The 25,736-nt window shown below is 40.4% G+C and overlaps 1 protein-coding gene across 7 annotated transcripts in view; it reads right to left on the bottom strand.

Annotated features, from left to right (window-relative positions):
- Positions 1 to 518: 518 nt before the first annotated feature.
- The window catches only part of SLC37A1 (solute carrier family 37 member 1), a 38,747-nt gene continuing 13,529 nt past the window's right edge, over positions 519 to 25,736 (bottom strand). For all 7 annotated transcript variants that reach the window (XM_063344895.1, XM_063344905.1, XM_063344879.1 and 4 more), the window contains 13 exons: positions 25,445 to 25,611; positions 24,657 to 24,694; positions 18,982 to 19,065; positions 15,802 to 15,933; positions 14,103 to 14,193; positions 12,583 to 12,645; positions 10,759 to 10,844; positions 10,063 to 10,111; positions 8,372 to 8,445; positions 6,795 to 6,873; positions 6,131 to 6,228; positions 3,731 to 3,783; positions 519 to 3,110 (listed from right to left, as the gene is read on the bottom strand). In XM_063344895.1, coding sequence (XP_063200965.1) covers positions 3,095 to 3,110; positions 3,731 to 3,783; positions 6,131 to 6,228; positions 6,795 to 6,873; positions 8,372 to 8,445; positions 10,063 to 10,111; positions 10,759 to 10,844; positions 12,583 to 12,645; positions 14,103 to 14,193; positions 15,802 to 15,933; positions 18,982 to 19,065; positions 24,657 to 24,694; positions 25,445 to 25,611 — 1,030 coding nt within the window. In that variant the 3' untranslated portion in view covers positions 519 to 3,094. The remainder of the gene's footprint in view (positions 3,111 to 3,730; positions 3,784 to 6,130; positions 6,229 to 6,794; positions 6,874 to 8,371; positions 8,446 to 10,062; positions 10,112 to 10,758; positions 10,845 to 12,582; positions 12,646 to 14,102; positions 14,194 to 15,801; positions 15,934 to 18,981; positions 19,066 to 24,656; positions 24,695 to 25,444; positions 25,612 to 25,736) is intronic.

Here is a 25,736-nt window from a genome sequence, read left to right on the forward strand (position 1 = left end):
TCCCTGACTGAGGTGAGTGCCCTCCTTTCTACTAGACTGAAATAAGGAGGCAGAATATACCCATCTGATGCAGCTGATTGGAAATACTGATGTTGCACAACCCACAATCCCACAAAATGAAAAAAAAAAATAAAAATCACATGTTCAAGTTGAGGAGGGCACTGTTTTCCAAATAAAGGTTCTAATTTGTTCTCCTAATGAACCATTTTCATTACTCTCACAAGAGATAGGAGCACTGTCCCAGCAGGGTTGTCTATCCTTCCAAGCAATATATAGTGCATTTCTTCATGGAGATGTAAAAGAGGACGTAATCAACATTTCTCGTTTTAAAGAGGAATCTATTTTTATTCAAGACAGGATGGTAAATGAATAAAATTCACAATAACCAGCATTAAAAAACAACAAACAAACCCTGCAGTCATACTTAAATTTGGCTCTACCTACTGGTCACTCACATTTCTACACACAAAATTTTGTCAGTCTCACTCATTTCCAGATTAATGGATATCGACACTCAATACTAACAAAACACACAGTTTATTCACAACGTGGGAGACCTTTAGGGTTGTTAAGAAAGAAAAGCAAAACCTTCCATCTTTTTCTCCAACAAATTCATAGCTGGGACGAACTGAAATGCCGCACATCAGCAAGGAAGGAGACGTTGACACACCAGGAGTCCTACCTCCCTCCTGCCACTGGTGGAAGGAAGGACTCAGCCTGGCACCTCCAACATTGTCGTCATCCCATACCCAAATCACTGCAGTGCAAAAGCTATTCAAATAAATAAATAAATAACAGCAGCAGCCCCACACGTAAAATCCAAAACACAGTTAAATATCTTTACAACCTGTAACTGTTAAATACAGATGAAAGCATTTTAACCTAAGACTCCAGCCCATAGGGAACAGCCTCTCAAAATCTGAGCGCAGCGGAGTTTAAGACTTTAAATTATCTCGATAAACTAGTATGTAGCTCTACATACCTTTTTTGCGGGGAAGGGACTGACGTCTTCAGCTAGAAAGTCCTCCATCCCTCCCCCTCCTCACACAGCCATTGAAGTTGTGCCAGTACAGCTGTTTTGGGGTTGCAATGTTATTTTTCCCCTATCAGAGGCTAAATCAGTCCCCTGGTCTGGCGAGCAGTCCCCCAGAGTCAGCCTGGCCAAGCAAGAGCCAGCATGCCATGCCACCAAGATGGAAGTCCTTTCAAGTAACATTGCTGCAGAACTTTGTCACGTTTAACTACAGCCTAAAGTCCAAACACAGCACAGATTTACAAACACACACGTTGAGTATCCCCACTGGTCTCAACAGGTTTACTCAAAATGCGTGAAGTCAACCATTCATCTGGGTAACTGCAGGGGCATGGTCTACGTAGAGCATTCACTTGCAAGGACTTTGGTACCCTCCCTGCGTCTTTGTGGGACTGAGGTCTTCCCTGTATCTCTGTTCGGCAAAACAGTTAAAAATGAACACGTCCTTCTGCTGTTCAAGTCAAGCATAATGCACGTGGTGAATCAAACCAGTAAAATAACTGATCAGAGACTGAAAAATTACAAAACAGTCCTGGGAATTAAGTGTTGTGCCAGCACATGGACAACACTAGCAGCCGATGAGAACATTTCTCCGTGTCTTCCAGGACTATTTTAGAGAGTGCTGTTTTGTTAATCAAGTGTAAAGACTACTGCATTGTTTCACAAAACTTAGAGCACAGTTCAGAACAAGACATATGCCTAGAGCTTTAATAAATACAGTTGAGAATAATACACAGTTTAAATTATCTAGCCTTCATGATCTAAGTATAAACACCTCATACAAAAAAAATTCCTTTTTACTTTGTACATCTTTAAAAAAGAAATCACAGAAACTATCTGTTTCGCAAAGGCGACAGCTGTACAAAGAAATGATATGTTTTGAAGACATTAAACCGTCTATTTGCTGGGTAACGCTAGTTACTGAAATGTTCTCTTACAACCTACCAGCTAGGTCATTTTTCTTTTCTGATATTTTTTGGCTCTGAATCTGGAATTCAGTGCCACTTGAATTAGCCACTTGAAAGATTTCTGGTTATTAAGGCCCTGATCTGACTATGACTTCCACATGCACCCACCGGCACCGAAACCAGGGAGTAGCCAGAGATCACTGTGGCAGTGGGCTCTAAAGCAGCTCATCTCTTCAATCCTGTAGTACTAAAGTACGGCAGCTCACAGTTCTCTACCACCCCAAAGGAACAACTTCTCATTTCAACCCAGCCTAAAGGAACAGCACAACAATTACATGACGTTCGCACCACTACTTTATAATGCCCTGAAAATCATTTGAGCCCCCCCACTGGAAATTCTGTCTTATAATCTACTTTTGGTTGCTTAGGACTCTTTTTTTGCACCATCCTAATTGAGGACTAACATTCATCCAGAGAGCCTGTGAAAACTGCTAACTGCGGTACACCGCAACAGTAAATTCCATTTCATTACCTACCAAAAGGCTGGATGTTGTCCTTGGGATTAGAAGTAGTGCTGTAGTTAAAAACTAATAATACGGTGAGGTTATCATTGTCTGAGCAGCTTCCAAATACTAACAGCAGCGCATCTTAATAATCAGCAGTATTGTCCTCTATAAAGCAATGCCCTCGATGTGCGCAAGATGACATAAGGGATACATACTGTGCTCACTGACACTGGGACATTTCACTGCTAGACTGTCTGTTATTATTTCAACTTCCTTCTGCTCCAAGTTTTGACTTGGTTTTGGAAAACACACAGTTCCGCATTTTAATTAAAAACATCCTATCAAAAGAAATAAAAAGGCACTTGGTATTTCTCTTTGGCTCAGTTGAGGCGCGCTGCTAAAACCTTCCCACAATTCCTGTCTCTTCATCTGCTGAATAGTTGCCATCCTGAGGTACTTATTCATGTGCAAAAATAAGAGCTTCAGGGATTTACCAGTTGCGTTTCTCACATTGCTTCCAGTAAACGTGCAAAATTCTTCACCAAACAGAACCTCTTAAATATAGAATAATGCATTCCATTAAGTTTTTTTTCAGGGAAGAGCTCTGATCCGTTACGCAGTCCATATTCCAAATCCGGTCTGTTAGCTCAGTGTTCTTTAAACCTGGGAAAGAACAGCAATCAGACAGGAAAAGTTGAGGTGTGAGGCATAACAGCCACGAACTTCAAAATGCAGGATCCATCCCTTGCTACGCGTTTTTCTATTCTCTGTCCATTTTACTTCTCCAAAACTACAGCCGAGGGGCCCAATTTAGATCTTGATTACGCAACTGTAACTGTATTGATTCAGTGGATTATTTTTTCCTCAATTAAAAACACTGTGAAGTCAGAGTCACCCTTTCCTTAAAGGAAACATTTTGGAAAAAGTTACATTTGAAACTGTTAAAAAAAAACCACAGAGCAAGTTTCTTATCCCCACCTGGATGCTCCATGATGAAAAACCAGGAAGATGACATATTTGGGAAAAAATAAACAATAACTAAGAGACTGTGTGAGAGAAACCTGTTTTCAAATGCTTTTCAAAATAAGATGTTCTTAAGAAAAATGTTCATGATTTGAAAACATCAAGACAAGATTACTCTTTTGAAGCAAAATTAAACCAGACAGAAATGGACACACAGAAACCTTAACGCGTTCAGTCTACACCGAGGTATTATGAGGCAGAGGCTTAGTAACGTGTTTTTAAACTGTTATTAAAGAGCAATAACCATGCATAACACTTACAGGGTATGATCTGCGTTACACCGAAGTTCCTTCTGAATAAGACGGAGTAAGAACTGTAAAAACAGTCACAGTATCTGTGTTAATATCTATACAGATACATAAATAAACTAAGCTTCAGGATAAGATATACACCGTTATTCAAAGACTTCCTTGTTTGAAGCATTACCTTGTAATGCTAAACTCGGTTAACAAAAAAAAAAAAAAAAAAAAACAAACATTTACAGATGCTCATTGTTTGGAAGAGGAGTTCCCACAATTAATAGGCAAGAGGAAAATAATTTCCTTTTTGCCCTTGAGAGATCAATTTCTTTGTAAAAAACAGAATGGCTTTTTGAAGTTACTTTACCAGCACATGTGTAAAGAAACCAGCAGAGGGAACCCAAGACTTCAAGAATACATGGCAGACGGAAATTTTGGAGCTTAAAAATATTTTAGCTGCTACTCTGAAAAACAGCTCCATGTGTGTGAAAAGCTTTAATCCCACAATTAGTCAAGATGACTGAAGTCAGCCATGTTTACTTGCGCATGCAGGATCAGGACCTTCAAGTGCACTTTAAAAGGTGTACCTTTTGGGTAAAAGTACCCAAGAAAGTGATTTTACAAATAAAATTTGTCAATTCACACGTAAATTAAAGACAGAATTCGAATTTCCAGGGTTTCTCACTTTTAAGGGCTTCCTTATCCTCAGAGACTTACTGTTATAAATAGAAGTTTCTTCATTATTATAAGTATTGGTGGGTTTAGAAGTTAAACCTAACATTTCAAAGGTATGCGAGTGGCCAAGCGTGACAGAGCTGAATACCACGCAAGAGGCTAAAGCCTCTCCAGATATCTTTGAAGAAATAACAGTTGAACACAGGCACCAATATGCTGTGCTGCAAATAACGGGAAACATAGAACAAAAGTTACAAAACCCAGGATTTATTACAGCAGCACAGAGTCAACCCTCTCAAAAGCAGAGCTTTACAAAGGCAGTTTAACTGACGCTGAAAAAAAATGTGGGATTTTTTCATTTGGTTTTAATAAATAACTATAAATGGAAAAAGTAGAGCTTTAAGTCTACTTGGGAAAACTACAACAATCTCCCAAAACTAACTCTGCAGCATGGAATAACCTCATACTGAAAACACCACAAATAAGGATTTATAGAGCTGCTGACTCCAGTGGCAGCACACTTCAACTATTAACTCACTTAGTTTATTTACTTAATTTCCAGGGATTTCACATCTTAAATGTGGAAAAATTTACTTTAAAATTTTGGGTTTAACTTGAAATTTAGAAGAAAAAGCCTCAATCGTAACTCAAAGCAAGACTTTGCTTTTCTTCTGTCAGGAAAGAGTGGTCTGACACACTCAGCATTAGCTCTGCAGGGGCACAGAGCTCGGTGCAGCACCGTGCAGGCAGAGGGTTTTGTCTGAGCACAGCCAGTACAGAGGAAGGAGTATTTCTGAAGTGTTTCACAGTCACCCTGCCCTTCCACGAGCACTCCTACCCAGGACTTCAAAAGGAGAGGATAAACAGGTGACATTCAGGACGCCTCTGAGGTAGTCATAGCTGTATTCCGCTCTGCTGGAGAACAAGGCTGGTACAGATGCCTGCCAGGAAAACGTGTGGCAAACTCAAAAACGTAACCTACAGGCTAACTTACAGGTGGGCGCAGCAAGACTGACTTCAAAGGCACAGTAAGAGTTGCCCTGCCTCATCTCATGTCTTCTTTGGTCTTTAAAAGCAAAGCAGGGCAAGTCAGAAGTGGGGGAAAAAACCCAGCCAAACACAAAACCTTTTCACATCTTCCTAGACAGGATCTCAAACAGCAGAAAAAAGGAAAATGGATGTGCTTTGTACCAAGCCACCACGTGTATTGCATTCCCTTCCCCTGAACATATGCTCCTGGTTACTGTCAAAAGTTAGGATGCCAGTTTTCATCTAACCTAGTACAGCAGTTTTAGGGCCCACCTGGAGAATGTGGTGTATTAACTTTCAACAGCTTCATTATCGCGGTGATTTTGGCAATATAGCAATGTAGCAAAACATTTGTTACCGCTTCGCTAAACTGGCTTTAAAGAAAACGGAACGAATTCCTCTGTGAGTGGAATCTGAGGCATTTTCTAGGTCCACATATGAAGGTTCACTTACAATTATGCCTGCTATAATCTGCTCAGCCGGCAATTAACAGATGTGCATTTGCTCAGGAATTTAGGTGCATCAGAACTTATCTGCACTTTTGATTAAAATTAGATGAGAATTTCACAATGAGCAAATTTGCTCTTTAATTGAAAACTTCCTACACAACTGGAAGTTTCTTATGGAGTACTGAAATTGCAAATGGGAGAATTTGCATTTTAAGATAGTTTAGCACAAAGGAAATACATAGCAACTAAATAGTGTTTTTAGACTTACTAGCAAGGCACACGCATCTGCCACCATAAGCATGTAAAACACGTTGTTCCAACCAGATGGGGAAATAAGACCAGCTAAGAGAGGTCCCAAAGCTGCACCTAAAATATAATATTGATATTGTCAGAATGATGCAATCTAAGATTTAGTAAGCTGAAAGATAGTTATTCTGAATTAGAATATCAATTTCTCCACCTAGTTAATTCAGTATTACCTTATGTATTAAAAGGTCCCAGAAAGTGCAAAACATTCCTGGTACATCTGCAAGCCAACGGGAAACCTAACTCAGGGGAAGCTGGAAGACTACAAGTTTGAGAAATGCTTGCCTTTGGCTCAACAAAATGCCCACCCAGTATTAAGCTGAACGCTACTCAATCTTCCCTTCCACATACTAGTGCAGAGGGCAGGAATAAAACATCCCTGATCTCAGAAACAGCCCAATGGCATCTCCTTTTGCTGTGTCCAGTATCAGTCTACCACCCTCTTCCTTCCTCCCTCCCTCAGGTGTGGGACCACTAGACAGGTTTAAGGCTGTTTGCTCTATTCCCCATCCCCGAAGCTTTACCGAGTCCTAGCAAAATGTGAACTGGAGAGAGCCTAGGTTCTCAAAGATCCTTCGTTTTAACCTCCCACAGCTAAGGCAGGCTACCTTACAGCTCGGGCTTACCTACAGATCCTGTTCCATCGATGATCGCTGTCACTGTGGACAAGGCTCTTGCATTTCCTTTCAGGCTTTTATGGGTACCCTTAAAGCGACAAAGGCTGCTTAGAACCATTCTGAGCCGAACTTAGAAAAGTCCTTACAGTGGCATCTAGTTCACAACCCTCCGTATCAGATGTACATTGTGAAGTTGCCTTAAGTGTCCTGGCTCAAACCCTTTTATCACTACTTAGAGAAGCCTTCTACCCCATCAACTTGTTGCCTAGAGCATTCTCCTTTTTTAAATCATGTCATTTAGACCACAGGAGCCAAGAAGCTTTCTGTTCTACACACTGTGGATTCAAGCAACAAGGACGGCACTTAAGCGTTGCATTATACTGCAAGCCTGTTTCCATGGCCATCTTTTCCCCTGCTAATACAACAAAGCTCTGAAGAAAAACAACAACAAAAAAATCACTGGTGTGACAGGAACACTAGACTACCAGAATTACAGATATATACTGAAATGCCAATTCAGAGAATTCTTGATCTGTTCAGCCCCAATTTTAGAAGGCAGGTCTTCAGAAAAAAACAGCTGATAAAGGGAGTGACTTAGTAGAACGACAGAAAAACTGAATGGTTCTGAGAACTGCTAAAAAGAGACAGTCCTTTACCTCCAGTACACTAAAGAGAATCGAGTCAGGTAATCAGTGATATATATTTACTTGTGTCAGACGCTTGACTGCTGACATCTGAGGAATTGGTGGGCATTTTCAACCCTCTTCCCAAGGGCTAGGTAGGGATCTTGCGATGTCAGGCCCCACTTCCTAGCTAGCAGCCCCTTCAAACAGGCTAAGGCTAAAAAACAGGCAACATGTAGTGGCCACCTTTGTCTTGCCAAGACCTCCAGGCCAAGGACAGTGCTCCGGAGGAAGTCTGGAGATTTCTGTCCTGCTCCTTTTCCTATATTTAGAGTGCTTTTTGTTAGAGGACTTTTGCCTCTGGAACTTAAGGACTTATGCCTTAAGGAACCAGCACCTTTGAAAGCAACCTTCTGAAGTCTAGCTAGTGAAAGGTACCAGAGTCAATGTCTTCACACAGCATTTATGACTGACTGACCTGTGCTGGCAACCAGAGTAACAGTACAAGAAAGGGCAGAGGGTAGCATGGACAAAAGTAAGGGTATGTGCCAGGTATAGCTTTCTGCACTGAAACGAATTCAGTCTCTAACTCATCTCTCACACAGACACAGTCCCTCCCCGCATTTAATGATGCAAAGTATAAAAGGAGAGAAGGCACCTGTACAGAGACTTGGCCTTGCATGCAACCTTCACATTCATTTTGGGCTGTCATCTACAAGATTTGGCCTGTCTCGTTAGTAGGCAAGAATAATTTAGAAGATTCTCACAAGCATGATGCTCATTTGTACTAATGCACGAACTCCAAAACAATCTCCATGGCCAAGTTCAGCACTGCCTATCCAGCTCCTTATCCCTTTGCTTTGGGACAATGCAGCCCCTTCACTGATAACCCTGCAGAACTCAAAGGGCTCTCTCTGGAGGCCAAAGCTGCTATGCTGGAAGCAGAGGGGAAGCCAAACTCACCAAGTCAGCAGAGACAGCAGTGGTGATCAGCGCATAAGGGCCATTTACCAGGGCACCACTGATAAGCAGCATCACTGTTGCAAGTTGGACAAAAATGGAAAATGTGAGTTGCCTGAAAGACTGTTAACCATAACAACAGGAGACATCACGGAATCACGGAATCTTCAGAGTTGGAAGGGACCTCTAGAGATCATCTAGTCCAACTCCCCTGCTAGAGCAGGATTGCCTAAAGCACATCCCTCAGGGCTGCATCCAGGCGGGTCTTGAAAATCTCCAGAGAAGGGGACTCCACAACCTCCCTGGGCAGCCTGTTCCAGTGCTCTGTCACCCTCACTGTAAAGAAGTTTTTCCGTGTATTTGAACGGAACTTCCTATGTTCTAGCTTGTGCCCATTGCCCCTTGTCCTGTCGCTGGGAACCATTGAAAAGAGCCTGGCTCCGTCCTCCATAAACCCACCCTTTAGATACTTGTAAACATTAATCAGGTCCCCCCTCAACCTTCTCCTCTCCAGGCTAAAGAGTCCCAGCTCTTTCAGCCTTTCCTCATAAGGGAGGTGCTCCAGTCCCATAATCATCTTGGTTGCCCTACGCTGGACTCGCTCCAGTAGTTCCCTGTCCCTCTTGAACTGGGGAGCCCAAAACTGGACACAGTACTCCAGTTGTGGCCTCACCAGTGCAGAGTAGAGGGGGAGAATGACCTCCCTCGACCTACTGGCCACAGTCTTCCCTATGCAGCCCAGGATGCCATTGGCCTTCTTGGCGACAAGGGCACACTGCTGGCTCATGGATAATTTGCTGTCTACCAGGACCCCCAGGTCCTTCTCCTGAGAGCTGCTTCCCAGCATGTCCGCCCCTAACCTATACTGGTGTTTGGCATTCTTCCTTCCCAGGTGCAGGACCCTACACTTGCTTTTGTTGAATGGATCATAGCCTGTGGTTCTCAAATGGTTGAACGGATCATAGCCTGTGGTTCTCAAATGGTTTAATCTCTCTTTGACTTCCCTCACCCCGTTACAGAATTGGGCAAGGAGGAAAAGGAACATACATTAGTATCTCCCCGCAATGCTTACTCCGTGGTGTGAATTCTCAAATGTGAGGAGACAGGGTGGAGTCAAAAGGCACTTCCCAGGGCCTTTACTGATCCTGGTAGGTCAGAGAAAGGGGAAAGTCTGACCAAACTGTCCGTAAGAGCAGGGGATGCTCACAGGGAGCCACCCATAAGCCTCTTCTCTGCTTGTACAGCACCAAGAACCTGGGGGCCTACTGTCAGCACTTGTGTTTCAACTTCTGTTTTGAGGTAACAGGTAGAAACCCACAAGTGAATTCAGCTTGTACAAGTAAATTTAATGTTGCCATCGAAAGTACCATAAGTAGCTTTTAAACACCTTTGACACTGGGCGTTTGGAATATAATAAAACTTGTGCTGACACAACAAGCTCCAGAAAGAAGACCAATAATGTTAAGTGAATCACTGTTCTCATGCCACCCCTTAACTTATTTCCTAGCCTCTTTCCTTACCCTGTAAAAAGCCTGGAAAGCAAAGTCTAGGGAATTTGATTCCAGACTTCCTTCTCTCAGGGAGAAAATAAAAGAAAAAGAAGTGGGGCAGGGGAGGAGGAAAAGGAAAGAGCACCAAAGGATAAGTGAAAAGTTCACAGAAAGCCAGGCAAAAAATAATTTAAAAATACTCACCTACAGTAGCCTCAAGGCCCATTTTACTGACTGCAGAGAACATGTACAACTGTGAAGACGAAAAATCAAACATGTTGAATACCAGCATAGGGACTAAACCTAGGTTCTCTATTTTCCCCACGTTAACTACAAAATGGTATCATGTGAAAGCTAGTTCTAGGTTTTACTAAATCTTTTCAGACCACAGCAGGATATTTCTTTGATTGGACAGAGGAGGGAGATAAGGGATATGCTCCTATTCCCCAATATGACCTTTCAGAAGAAAGGGCTGTTTTATGAGACCACTCAGTTTTAAACTCTCAAATCACCAGCTCGAACACAGCACAGAATACTATTCACAAAAGAATTAAAGAAAAATGCATCTCATGTGTCCAACTGCCAGTATTCCAACAGCAATAGCACAGAAATTTTAGCCCTTGAGCAGCTAAAATTCTGGCTAAGAACTCAACATCAAGTTTTACAAGAGAATGATAAACTTTCCATATGATCCTACAGCAAGCAATATATTAGGCTTGTTTGCTTGTTTAGTAAAGGCAGCCTCAATGTCTATACTTGCTCACATGCTCAACTTTCCATGCCAGCTTTTAACCTGGCCTGAACTCTTTATATCCAAGTTAGAAGATGCTGTTTGCAGGACTTCCCAAGGAATGCTGTCAAAGTCTCAGCCACAGCTGTAAGAGAGGGGCAAATTCTTACTGTGGGTGCTGCAAGCAATAACATCATTCCGCAGGTTGATGCCCTCTTCTCCAGCCTGTCTGAAATCAGGCCTGCCAAAATTCCACCTGAGAGGGAAGAAAAAAAAAAAAAAAAAAAAAAAAAAAAAGTGTGTGAAGAAAGCACTCTGTCCATGTTTTACACAGAAGATATCAGCTATACTTAATGAAACCCAACCCAGATTAAAAAAAACACGATATAACTTTTAACGTACAGTTCTACACAGCAACACAAAGCATGTGACTGACAAGATAATTTGCACTTAGCAAGATCCTTATTAACCCAACCGGTTTTGACTTGAAGGATAACAGAAGCAGACAGTTGTTCTTCCTCATTGTTTATTCTAACTGAATAACCAAGATGACAGGGGTGGGGGTGGAATAGAGATGGAAGAAATATTTAGAAATCATTGTTCTGCTGCTTTTGAATGCATAAAGCCTTTTTGCCAGGTGTCACGTGGCTCCACTGCTGGCACCCTGGAATCCAGCTGTGCCCAGCTATTCACTGGTCTCAACTCCTCACATGCAACAATAAACTTGGCTCTCGAGCGCTCTCTCTGTGTCTCACTGCAACCAGGGGAAATGAGCTATTCTAGATCCTGGGGCAAATGAAACATTTCGGGGTTTTTTCCAGGCAGACACTCAGGCTCTTTAATTTTCCCTGCTCCTTGTGTTTGGCAACGACTGTACACAGAAGTACTCATCAGAGCATATGGCAGAAGGGGGCTGGAAGGCCTGAGGGAAGGAGCTGCCAAAATGATATAAAGGGAACTTGGTAAGGGGAGAAGGAAAGGAAGTTCACTGGATTCTCCAGATTCCCAAACATTGCTAGGCCTGCCTCTCCTTTCCCAGATACACCCATCTCCAAAGTGTTTGTATCTGACTTCAATTTAAACTTAAAGTCATAAAGTCCAAGCAGCACTGGCACCTTGTTAAGCTTGCATTCACAGTGGAATAAGATGCTGCTGAAAGAACTCACCCACATCTCTAAGCTACTACTAACTCCGGCTTCCAGCTATCTGTGATGAAAAGAACAGCGTGAAATGGCAGAAGTCGCATCCAGCAGAAGACTGGAACAGTAACTGCAACACACCTTAACACCTGCATCTCGAACTACAAGGGTCTACATAGCTCTTGATCCAGTGAAACTTCCCCATCGTGAGCATCATTTTTCAATAGTTTGATACAGGGCTTGTTTCCATAAGGGAACTGGGGGAGGTGGAGGGGAACAGCAGGTCACACAAATCAGCTGGGCATCAAGATGATTATGCTTGCTTTATTGTGAGCTATACTGTCTGCACTGACATAAAAATTTAATTATTCTGTAATTGCCTCACAAATTACAAAGGAATAGTCTCATCCTTATTATTATTACGATCTCCCAATTTTATCACATACAGCTACATAATGCATCAAGGAAAAATAGCTGTGGGCGCTCACCTTTGTGCCCACAAAAAATACACAACTGTACAGCTGGGATAGTTTTTTTTATGTTAGAGTGACAAAACAAAAATACTCTGACAGGTGGAGTGGCCAAGAGCCATGGGCCAGAGCTGATGGAGCTAAAAGATTCCATAATATCTGGCTCTCACAATCTGTACTGGACAACATCATTGGTTCTGTGTTCAATTTAAAGACATTTTACTAGGTTTTCAATGTCTAACCTAGCTCTCAGCTTACTACCTTTACTGCCACTCTTCTTCAGAGTACATAAAGCACAAGGATTAATAATATATGTAAGCTGTGCACACTACAGCTTTTCCTAAGTTGGTCTGATTAAGGATGAAATATTAATATTAAAACTTACCAAAGATTCCACCCACATCAAACAGCGTAGAAAGGTCCCCGGCTCTTTTGGCATCAAGATGCTCTAGTGAGGGAAGTAAAACATTTGTCTCATTTCCAGACTAAAAAATGTAAAAAACTCACCACAGTCTTGTCATGCTACGTAAAGGCATCTTACAGAAGTACTGCTTGTTCACAGGAATAAGCTACCATAAGGTGTCATTGTATGAGACAAATAAAAATATATTAGAACTGGTTATTCAAGGATACCGTCTTTTGAACGCAATTACACCCATGGCAGGACACTTTACCACTTTAACTATAGATACAGTCCAAGCAACAGAGCTGCTGATTGTTAAAGTTCGGACTAACAATATTCCTATTTGTGAACAGCCACAGATTCATAAGCAGTTAACCAATGCTCCTAAGTGAGGCTCTTTGCTCTAAAAGCCTGATTAGCATACATCTGGATCACTTCCAGAGTCTCATCCTGGAAACCTCCATCACATGACCAGTAATATTCATCGTTAAATTATGTCTGGCCACCTTGCCTGGCACAACATGCAACATGCAGTTTACGAGGACTATGAAGAGACAGGGATTTCCTCAACTCCACTGTTTGCCATGGGCAGTGTAAACCACTATTTGCACATACTTATATTTAGTCTGATGTAGTTACTGATACGCTACGGGGTACACTTCTAGAAGTACATCAGAAAGTTTGGCAACTAAGTCCCACTGTGTTCAGTGTGACGTTTCAAAAGGAGCTAATTTCTAAACCCCCTGGTATTATTTTTTTTTAAGCCTCTGAAATACATTTGAAAGAGCAGCATGTGCTAAAACAGTGGTGGCAGTGGCACTACCATAACGTCACCAACATCTGCCACAGCACAGATGGCAGTACTGTGGTAAATATCCCTAGCCTTTCTATTAAAACTCCACTGCTTTCAAGGTACCCAGTCTTGCAGGAGCACTGGTTATTTGGAGTCTACATACAACAGCCTTCAGCTATAGGATTTGCAGCTTTATGTGTTTTCATAGGGCGTTCAGTGTGTCTCTCCCTGCTGGTTGTTACCACCATACTTGTCCAGGACAACTTTTTTGTTAGCTGGGCGTTTAAAGGTCACATCATGACTCACAAGAACATGTATTTCTCTGGCTAAGGAGAACTCCTGCCTCTCTACTCTACAGCACAAAACAAAACAGCAGTACTGAACAGATAAAGAAGCTTGTTTAGATTTTTGGCATATGTTTTAATAAGGCACTTGGATCATTTGAAAACATTATTAGAAAGTAAACTTTTTTGATTGGTTTGCAAGAGCCAAAGCCACAGTCTTTTTGTTTGTTTGTTTTAAAAATGCCCTCTCATAATACTGAATTCATAAAACCAAGAAATATGTCAGTTGGTGACTTACAACTCTCCTGCTACCGCAAAAATACCCTATTTCAGAAGCAGTAATGTTTCTTCTCTTATTTATTTCAAGCTCTTATTTCCAGACACTTTGTAGTCATAATTCTGTATACCCTTATTGTGGTACTTACCTACATTTGTGATATAGAGGGGAAGCCAGAAGAGGAACGTGTAGCTCACCAGTTTTGCAAACAGAAGACAAAGGGAGAACTCTATGACTCCCTAAGAGAATAAAGGAAATAGGAAGTTAGTATCTTCATAGAGGCTGCTATTTGCTTTCAAAGACCATTATGAAAATGGTTTCTAAGAAGCATTTAGGCTTTTTTCTCTTAAGAATTCCCAAGAAGCATTCTCTCCCTGAGATCACAAACCTGACAATCAGAGCAGACTTTTTTTTCCTCGTTTTTTTGTTTTCTCTTCTCGTAATTGTACTGAGTTGACTGAACACTAAAATTGAGAGAACACCAAAATGAGCAGGAAGGATTTGATACTGTTTGGGACCTGCATCGCATTTTCCTCATGTAAAGAGTTTTTTGATATAGCATTATAGCAGGTTTGGAGTGTATTCCAGAGAAATGGGCATATTTTTGTGTTCTTTAGATCAATCCTTCGGATGAGTTTACAAGCTCTCCCGTATTGTTTAACTCTTTGCAAACAGGCAGTTAACCAGTATGACACAGTTCAAATCAATATGTGGTAAGAGTATGTTACAAACAGGGCATAGACCTACTTAAAAAACTAATTTGTTCCATCCTCTTTCCCGCTGGTACATGAAAAGTATGCTAACTGAACAGGGCTGCAACTAAACTACCGTATTAACCTACCTTCATTCCCCTCGCCATCTGATTTGTTTTTGTTCGAGTCAGGATTTCTAACATTGCTGGTATTATAACACTGCAGTTACGTGCATGGACAACACGCATACACAGCTGGCTCTACTTCACATACAGCTGTGACCCTTCCCAACAACAGGCAGGAAAAATACTGCAGAGTTACAGAGACTGCAGGTGTCAGCCGCAATTTTTTTCTACCCATTATTTCCGCTTTGCCACAGGAAAAACAGTTGAGAGAGAGGATCAGACTGAACAGAACAAGAGCATGCAGGAATACAGTGCTGGGAACTTCCTTCCCTACCTTTATACCTGGTCCAAATCGGTTTGTATATAATTCTTCTTGTGCATCCCATTGAAGCTGCTAGACTTCAAGCTGAGAGGACAATCAAGGCCAATTGTCTCTGACCTAAAAGAAACTTCCTTTCTTTCCTTTTACAAGCACTGCAAACGTTTGGGCCATCTTAAACTTCTCAATATAAACCATACAAAATATTTTTAAATTAAAGCTTTTAAAAACAATTTTGAAGTGTGTTAAAGGGAAGCCATGGAAGGAAGTTCTGATGCAGAGCAGTGCCTACAGACTCAGCTTGCTATTCCATTCTTAATATCCATGTGTCATTTCTAAGACCAGTGAACCACTACATTATAGGCTGCTCTAATATTACTTATAATGAGGAGAAAAAATAAAAAAGCCATTTACATGGGCACTGAAGCCTAGATGCTTGTAGTTTCTAAGATGCTACCAATGAGCTTATGCCATCTGCTTACTGGGGAAGAGAGTACTCTTGTACTGATTTTTCACTTCTCCTCGGAGAAGGGCACACCTTGTCCTGTGTACCAGGATCTGCTTTAGCCTATATACACCAGAGATGCCAATCAAAGCCTGTGATGCAAAGTTAATGTCATCTACCACTCCATCTAGAACTTCATGGTAATAAGGATTCTGAGGCAAAACCTAATTCTTGGAGGAACAGACAAGAATAGCAGATGTACTCACAGGTATTCGCAAGGCCCCAAAGAAGCTGATAGCTGATGTCCCGTGTCTACCTTCCCCAGTGGCCACAGGGCTGGAGTTCAGTGACACACTGCAGTTTTCACTGTCAATAAGCAGATGCTCCATCTCTGGATCCTGCAATTTCCCCCAGCAACACCATATGAAAAAGAAAGGAACAATGTACTACTCAGTATTACAACACATTTCTGTATAAAAGCATGTTATTATCTTCCTTCTATACAAATATTAAGCCCATTTTTCAGACTCCGTAACATCAATCTTCTTCACCAATTTAAATGCAGGCCATCTTTCCAATTGAATTATGGATACTGAGCGCTTTATGCTAAGCAATCACTTATTTTTTCATGTCTGTTTCATTTGACCATTGCAATCCACAAATTATAAAAGCCTGGAGTTTACCTACAGCTATCCTCACTTCCACCTGCTCGCTGAGAAACTTACCTAGATGCATACTCTTAGTAACTATGGACGTATTCTACATACCGTCTTCTTTCTTCCAGTTCTTGTGCATTTGAATAAAGCCTTATTAAGAATTAAGCCTCACATATATATTTGGCTATAGGTTAGTAAAGATCAAACAGCACATCATTCCATTTCCCGTACTTATTATGAAGATGAAAGCTTTCAGATTACTATTTGGCAAGATGATGGAGGAAGAAAGAAAAAAAAAAAAATCAAGTGCTGGAAAAATTCAAATTCAATCCTGCTATTTAACACTCAGTGATTTTAAATAAATTTTTTTTTTAAAGAACTGCATTTAGGAGAAAACACTAGGGAACCATCTGGGCACCTGAGCCTAGGCACTTAGTATTATTTTAGAAACTCTCATACAGCATCCAAAACATTTGTACAGGGTTGGCAGATAGGATCCAAGATTTACAAGAGACAGTGCACCCTGATGAAGCAGGAACTAGAAGACAGGGAAAACATCTAGAGACCTCTAACACAGCACTGTAAATCTATGCTATGGCACATGAGTCACTGCATCATCATCAGTATTTATTTTCTGCATTACTGAAGCAACTTCATAACTTGAATTATTTTTAACAGTAGCAATTCAAACCATCAGCTACTAACAATAAAAACAAAAAAAAAAAAGGAAAAAAAGGGATGTTTATGCAGAACAAGCTCACTGGTTCAAAGGAAGACACGTCTTGATAGTTTCTTATGTGAAAATCTTTTGCACAATTTGCACAGCAAACCTGATCAGGATTGTCTGAGGTAATGCTGTGCATTGCTCAGACAGGTAGCTCTAAGCCTATTTAAGAAGAGAGGGTTAAATATTGAAGTGGAAGTGACCGAAGTCCAAATAACTTATTTAGCAACTCGTGCAGGAAACTTTTATCTACAATATGGGATTTTTATACTCTACATAGCCAAATGATAAAATAAAGAAAGCACTTTGTGCTTGGCAGAGATAGCATTGTGCAGCCTTGTCAGCAAGTCATAGAGTGTGATTAGGCATATGGCAGACTCGTGATCGCTGGGGAAGGATTCATTATCCCTCGATTTTGTGTAATTTTTAAGAGGCTAACCTCATATAAGCAGTAATGAACACACAGAGGTATTCAGGTAACGCAGCCAAAACCACATTCTGCTTCTAATCACTGCATATCCTGAATATTTGCTTTCTTTTTACAGTAACTGAAGAGGTCAATGAAAAATCAGTAAAGGCTGCCATTCCAGAGTGCTTGGAGGAGACCAGCTCATAAATCCAAAACATCTGTTGTTTGTGCAGGCACAAAAGCTGACTGCGATAATCAGCTCAGCATAACTGTAGCACAACCACTGCAGGAAGGAAAGATGTTCAACTTCAACTCCACTTCGACAGGAATAAGATTATCTTTTGTCACCAGCAGAAAATCAGGGGGTCCCAAACAGCGACAAACAATGATTTTTAATTTTTTATTAATTTATTTTGAAAGCCTTGTTAGTACTCCATATTACAAACATAAAATCCAGCTGGCAGGGTGGAAGGGGAAAAAAAAATAATTAAAAAAAGGGGGAATATTGACAGGATTGCCAGCAAGTGCTCTCATGCTTTGTTGTCCATGTTGCCTCTCTGTCCTGCTCACAAGGGAGCAGCAGTCAGTGTGAAGGGGGGGATATGTCTTCCTTGCCCGCTTGCAGGCAAGTGCAGGCCAACAGCGAGGGTGCCAATTAGAGTTACTAACAGAGTTAGAAGAGAAATCTTTGTCTACTAATTTCCTGACTATATTTTAATTGTCTTCACGACTGGTCTAAAGACGCCTGCTGATGTTGTTAGATCTTCTCCCCTTATCTTCCAGCTGGTTGTGAAATAATACTGACAAATGGTTTTCAGGCTGCAGACTATTCTTGGGCAGCTAAAACCAAATATGAATAAACTCCATACAGAAAGGGTTTAAGCTGGACTGATTGAAATTATGAGTAAAGTGTTTCCTTCACAAAAATTTCAAAACCTTTTCATCAACACTGATTATTATACTCTGTGAATGCTGATTATTATTTTATGGGCAGAGGACGAAAAGAACAAAAGCTTCTATTTTCCTGTAAAAGACTGAAAGAAGTTAAAAAAAGTTACCCTCTCAGGATATGATGTGCCAAGTGTACTGAATACAAATACAAAATTTCAAATGGAAATTTTTAGTTAATGTCCATCAAAAGATAAAATGTCTTTTTGCCAACACATGGGCACATCCAGAATTCCGTTTCCAGTGAGAATTACCTGCACAAGTTTTAAGCAGGCTTTCTGTGAGTAATTGCTCACATTCAGAACTCTCTGTCTCCGTGCGTAATATTCTAAGTACATACACCTATTACATTAAAAAGGGAGAGAAGTGAGACTGCAAGGAGGGGACAAACACAGTATAAGTAGCTTAAAGATTTCAAATGGCTATCTTTAAAATACTTTGCAGCGCTTTACTTTTGCTGGAATTGTATGAAGATCGCAAGTTAAGACCAAGTGAGTAGGCATGCTGACTTATTCAGCTCAGTTTGCAGTATTTATGTTAGATAAGGCTTAGTTCTCTTGTATGAAGTTACATTTTGTATGAAGATGGAAGTAGATTTCAGCATAATAAAATGAAGAGCAATCTTTACCAATAGTAAATCTATGGGAATATTCCATGTGAGCTTTAGGAAGTCTTCTATACTATTTTACAACAATACGTTGTATTTTACCTGAGGTTTGCTCATTTCCTTAGCATTTAAGGTTGGCATCTGGACTCTGAATCGACATGCACCATTCAGGATGGTTTTAGAACTCTGAAAAAAAACAAAACAAAAAAAACACATACTTTTGTTGCTTGTTTTTTAAAGGACTACATTAGTGTTGATCATTTCTCTGCAACAAAAACCGTTGTGCATTGTAACATAAACATAACGCAAAATGAAGCGCCTTTCATTAAATAACTGCGTATTTTCGGTTTTAAAACTTCTTTTGCAGACCTACAGCAATGTACATAAAATGCAATCACAAATTTATTTGAAGGCTAATTTCATACTGGTTTTATACAGAAGCAGCGTGCTGAATTCAGAGCACAGTCACGCCATTCTTAACATATTTATCTGCTTTTTCCTCTACTGAACTTTCACTGACATTGCAAACGATTTTTTCTCATAAGAAGATGATCCTCACAACAACAGAGAATTTGTTTCGTTTCAGGAAAACCTTGATTCTTCATTTTCCTATCCCTTTTAAGATAAAAGTTTATGCCTTTAGCTTATGCTCACACTACTCTTCTAACCCAGAAAGGGACTGTGCTCTTGTGGGCAGGAAGGACAAGCTGTATTTTGGGCCCCAGACGGGCCTACTTGTTATATTTACTTATTAACAAGCACATTAGTGTATCAGTTCACAACAAAAATTGCATTCATTGGTAAACGTCATTCCGAGATCCTTGGTTTAAAAAAGATTTGTCAGGGACATTAAGGTTTGTCCGCCAAATTACATATACAGCTTCAAAGTAGGTTTGCAGTCAGGTACAGACAACCTATTGCTAAGACCACAAGAGGCACTGTGCACTCCTCAGGGATGAGATATTTGTTTCAGTTTCTAATCACACCCTGGATGCCACATTAAAAAAGCAAAATAAAACAAAATCCCCAAACTCTGCCCCAAATAAAAACCCAAACCCCACCACCACAAATAATAAAACACTGAACATTTTAATTCAAAATCAATCACTATGCAATTCTTCCCCAACAAAAATGCAACAATATGTATTGCAGTATTCTTTAGGCAAACTGCCATTCATCAACCAAATCCTTCTAAGAAGGCAAAAAAATTTTAAGGATAAACACTCAAAACCGCAGCATCTGATAAAACAGATTTTTAAATTTTATCTTACAGAAAATTAGGCTCCTGTCAAAAAAGTGATTTACAATAATCTGTGGGGAAGAAAATCCATTATCTAGAGACAAGTCATCTACATCTTTATTCAGCAGCTCAGCAGAGAAAAAAAAATTAAAGACACTTTCATTTGACTGTCAAAAATAAGATTTACTGTGGTAAGGAGGAAATGTCTGGGGAAAAGGACTAGACTGAGAGGCTGCACATTTAATACTTAGACTTCTTTCTCTTTTTCAGAAGATAAAAACTGCAGCCTGGTATCTTTCAAATGCACAAACACTTTGCCCCAGGAGCTAAAGAGAGCTAAGTTTCCTAGAAATGCAAAGTCAGGTTAAAGAAAGTTCCTAGAACATAAAGACAGGTCTGTATGAATGTGCTGCAACTAACATGCTTACCTATGGAAAAAAAAAAAAAAAGGTACAGGGAGAAAAGATGAGAAGCAATAAAACCAGTTATAAATCATCACATTTCACAAATACCTGTAAATCTGCTCTTTAACTTTCATTATGAAAGTGCACCAATGCTTAAGAAAGCACACTGACTTCTCGCTTGCTTTTGTCATAGGTATAGCCTTTTGTAAAGTTATAGATTACACCTCCAACGCTGGCATTTAAAAGCGCTTTATTGTACTCAAATATTTGTTTTGAAACAAATTTCAGATTTATAAACCAGAGCCAAAGTGAATACAAGCAAATGAAGCACAGCCCAAGAAATCGGTGAGTGAAGAAGATCCATGTATTCGAGGCTCTGTGCCTGGCTCGCCGCCTGTGCTTCTGGACAACTCAGGGAAATCTGATTACTCACCACTACAAACTGTGTGGAAATATTTGGCTCACAATCATGCTGCAAATAAACAGTAGACCAAATTATTTGAAGATAGCAATATCACACAGAGATGAATCTGATTTATAAATCTTAATATAAATCTACCCTAAGTCCTTCCCTCATGTTGAACATTTATTTTAGTTGTACTTAAATTTAACTGGCCTCATTCTTCCACACTGGGGTTTGGCTTTTGGCACCAGCTGGCAGAGTTGCCTGCACCTAACCAAGGCATCTGTCCAGAGACCTACTACAGCCTTATGAGCAAAGCAAGTGTGTGTGTTTCTTTAATTTCTTAGAAAAAACATTTCTAACTATCTGCAAAAGCACACAGGTTGTTCAGTTTGTCACTGAAATGACTGAGCAAAAAAGGACAGCTAGCATTTTATCCCTGCCAGTAAATTCTATGCCTTGAACAACACGGCTGAAATATTTTCTTCCCAGTAAAAACACAGTCTATTTTATTACATGAGCCTTCCCTCAATTAGCAATAATTTTTTTCTTTAAAATCAGACACGGTTGCTACCACATCTGCATTTGTAGATCTTCCTGAACTTCTATTCTTACCGTAGTAATTTCCTTAACTTCTAAAACCACCCTGCCCGCAGCTAACAGAAGCTGTGAGCCCGATTACTAAGGATTTAGAATCCATTGTACTTTGCAGACCACACAGGTCTAAGAGAGGTATTTGAGCAATTCAAATGGCATACAGCTTCCCAAGACAATGGCAAATCTTAAACTGAAGGGTCCAAGGCAGGTGGGGAAGCACTTTTATAAATCTCCTACAAGATGTGAATATAAGGAACAGGGAAGGAAGAAATTATGCCTTTTGCTCTGGAGAGCAAGGTTTCCAGGGAAACAGAAGGTCAAATGCATCCCTACACAGTGAGACTGTGCCTGGAGCAGTGATCTTCTTGGTGTCCTAGAGGAGATTAATTCAAATGCTAGCCCCTTCCTGGGACTGGGGAAAAAGGTGGTGAATGGAAGGAGGGGAAAAAAGCTCCTAAAATACTGTATTTTTGTTAAAAATATCATGGCAAGTGGATACTGAATGTCAAATTTTTCCATACTGGTTCCTTAAGACATATGAGCAACATGCTGTGCAGAACTCTTTATTTATGCTTTCCAGTAAAAGTGTATTTGAAACAAATAACAAACATTTACTTCCATAAAGCTTAACAGCAAATTCTGTAAACATAATGCTCTAGGTATTATAAACAGCAGCTGAAGTGTTCATGGGAGCATTTCTGAACTACATAAAAGCTAAGGAAAAAAATGGTAGAAGTCTCTAAGAGTCACTTAAAGTATTCTCATACTTGACAGAAGTTACCTTTAAGACATGAAAGAGAATTAAATGAAAAATACAGAGTGCATTGTGAGCACACCTTACCTCTCAGTAACAAACTAAGAACAGGAGTTCACAGACCATTAAAAGTTTTCAGAAGCTTTACTAAGAGTAACTTGCATGAGGAGAAAAACCTCATTAACTGGTAAAGAGGAAATAACACACACTAGAAAAGTTGCCTTCAGTTACTACTCGAAAAGCCACCTATCTGAAACTATTGGGGAGAGTGGTAAAAAAAACAGCAATCACCCCTGTACAATCTACCTGTGAGACTTGCAACTGAAAGGTACAGTTCACGTACACCTACACGTGCAGACCATCTCCACGTGTAATCCCCTAGCAATGGAAAACATGTCCCTTGGGTCCTTCCCTCCAAACCTTTCCCCAACAGCCCAGATTTGCCCTCACCCACAGGAAACCTTAAGACCGTCTTTGCCAATCTCCCCCTACTATTCTTCCAAAAAACTAGTTGAAAATGTGGCAGACCCGGTTGCCCACAGATCCCTGGGAGCCAAAGGAGAAAGAGCCTGGAGCAACACGCTGCTCTAGGTTTTCATTAGAGACAAACACGTACCAGAGTCCTATGGAACATGAAACAGAAATGAACTTGCAAGCACACTCCTAAATGAAACTGGGCTACAAATGACATTCTATTACAGGAAGTTATGCACAGCCCATCTTCCTAATGCTCTCTCTGTTGTTCCCTTCCCTCGCTTGTTATTTTTCTCTCATTCTATTTGGACTGCCTCCCTCCTGTTGGGTCAGAGCTGCACGAGGCAAGAAAGGAAGGAATCATCTCCTCACATAGTAGCTAAAGCTTTCTAAGGCACATCTTTTGGCCATTGACATGGCTTTCTGCATTACTTAATTTTGAGTACATAAAATGTCTTACGAACTTTTGCTCCAAAACATTGGGCAAACATCTTGGTACCAGAGCTTAACTACTTCCAACCTACTTTTAAAATTGTGTTTTGAACAACCTTATACTAAGACTTAAAGAAAAGGCTTTCATTTTAGATACAATTAAAAGTTGAGTTTTGCTGCCACAGTGGCACAAGGACGCATACACACAATGTTCAGCAACCCAAAGAAAGCTTAGACATTTGCACAGACACACTCTTCAATCCTGCTTCAACAATGCCTTGAGCGGTCAATCTCTGATACTGGATTTTCAAACCCTTGCGCCAAGAGAGTTGCGTTTTCCCTCATGATCCAGGCAGTATGCGTTCCACAGTTTGTATGGGTAATAGTATGTTTACATCTAGTAAAGCTGCCGAAATTTAAGTCCTTTAAGTCTAAGCTCTCATAAATAGCAAGATGCACTGCCTTGATGCCAGTAAAACATATGATCAATGCAGTCTAAGAACTCACTGTATATTAAAAAAAGAAAAAAATCATGTATGTATAAACAGCATCTCCATCCTTGAGGATTTCAAAATTTGACAGACAAGCCCTAAGCAATTTGATCCTATGTCAAATTTAGACCTACCACGAGCAGAGGGTAGGACCATACAACGTCCAGAGGTCTTATCCCTTCCAACCTAAATTATTCTGTGATGTCACAAAAACTAAAGCATAGATTTGTCATGTGACCCATACCATTAAGCACAGATCGTTTCTCTCTCCTTTTCACAGCTCTTCATTAATGCCAATTTTGGTTAAATATAGGCCACATTATATCATGACTAAACTCACTGACACAGACTAATTGCGCCAATATCTTCACCTCGGCTTCATATCCATCCCTTGCTTCCTCTTTTCCCTAGCCACGTGCTCCTACTGTGCTTTCCTCTATTCCAGGGAACATCCCACCTTCCATGCCCAAGCCCACAGATGCATGGTTCATTGACACTATGTCAGCAAAAGGGCTGTTTGCTCTTTACTTTCTGCAGTGTCTAATACAGGGTTCTCACACAGCAAGACCCTTCACACAATATGGTTGGCAACTATCTCATTATGCCATACCTAAGCAAGGAAGGCAAGAGCAGGAGAATAGGTCAAAATGCTCTGAAGGTGCCCAGGAAGACCGGAGGAAAGTTAGAGAACTCAAAAAAAAAAAAGATGAACAGTTTTTACTTGGTTTACTGTAGTAAGATCATCTATTCCAAAACTTTAGTTAAGACAAACTCATCCACCTCTTGATTCACATTGCTTTGACAGAAAGTAAGCTACTGGTTTACCAGCGAAGCACAGAAGACCAATCATTCCCTCAAGTATAGGGTTAGTTATAACAGCCTGGCAACAAAAGGGCCAGGCAGCTTATCTGATTTCCAGAACTATCATAATAAACATATGTATTAGGAGGCAAAAATCAAAATAGAAAAAGCATTCACTTACACTGGATGGTGTGCAGGAGCAATTTATATCTTTAGGATCTGAAATACAATACCACACATAGTTACTAGTGGAAACAAGCATAATGAATAGCTCTTAAAACACCAGTGTAATTTACTGTCAATACACCAACAGTACAGACAACACAGAAGTAGTCCTGGTAGAAATGTGTAACTGTATCTTTAGGGAGAAAGAAAAGGGTGCTCCATGGTACCCTTCCCATCCTATGACCACATTAAGTGCTACTCTAGCAGTCCAGCTCATTACAGCATTCTAGTTATATCCCCAGAACTTTTTACTTCCTGAGATAGGACAGTTACAGTAATAAGCATTCGTACTAATATCTCTGAGTCTACATAGGGACAAGACAAGGCATTCCTTTTTAATGTCTAATTTAAAGTCACAAAACTTGCTCTATCATCCGATTTCTGTATTTCACAGCACAGAATACAGATGGCATGGCTTCAGCGGTAGCACAGAATATACACTGCAGCCAGGTGGGACATGCTGCTAAGATACACTTGAACAATTTATAGAGACAGGGCAGTAATGACAGAGCAGTGGACCGAATTCTGAAGCCTTACTCTCTCAGGCATGCCAGAGTCTGAGCATATAAACTCTTTAGACATACACAGGTTCTTCTCCATCTAGTGTTCTAGAACTTCCTAGAAGTTCTGTAAGTATTGGCATAGCTTGAGGAATATACTTTGCACTGGGTCATTTAGCTTAAACAGATGGTGTTCTTCACCCATAATGAGCCCTCCATGGTTCTATCCCATTAAAGCACTTACGTTCAATAAGAAACAGGAAACAAACAATTCCCATCACAGCAATGATTACACCAGGCATCACAAAGGAGAGACCCCAACACGTAGACACCCAGTAAGCAGCAATTAAGGATCCCAAGATATTTCCCACTGAAGTGTGCGAATTCCAGATTCCCATGATCAAACCTCTCCTGCATTTAAAAAAACCACAAACATTTCTTATTATTTCAACAATAAGCATTACTATATCGAGAAAAGCGTATCAAAAGTGACTGTTCATCTGTGGTGTCAGTGAAATATTTGCAATCTTATTGTT

The sequence above is a fragment of the Chroicocephalus ridibundus genome, chromosome 1 (assembly GCF_963924245.1).
Source record: "Chroicocephalus ridibundus chromosome 1, bChrRid1.1, whole genome shotgun sequence".
Lineage (NCBI taxonomy): Eukaryota > Metazoa > Chordata > Aves > Charadriiformes > Laridae > Chroicocephalus > Chroicocephalus ridibundus.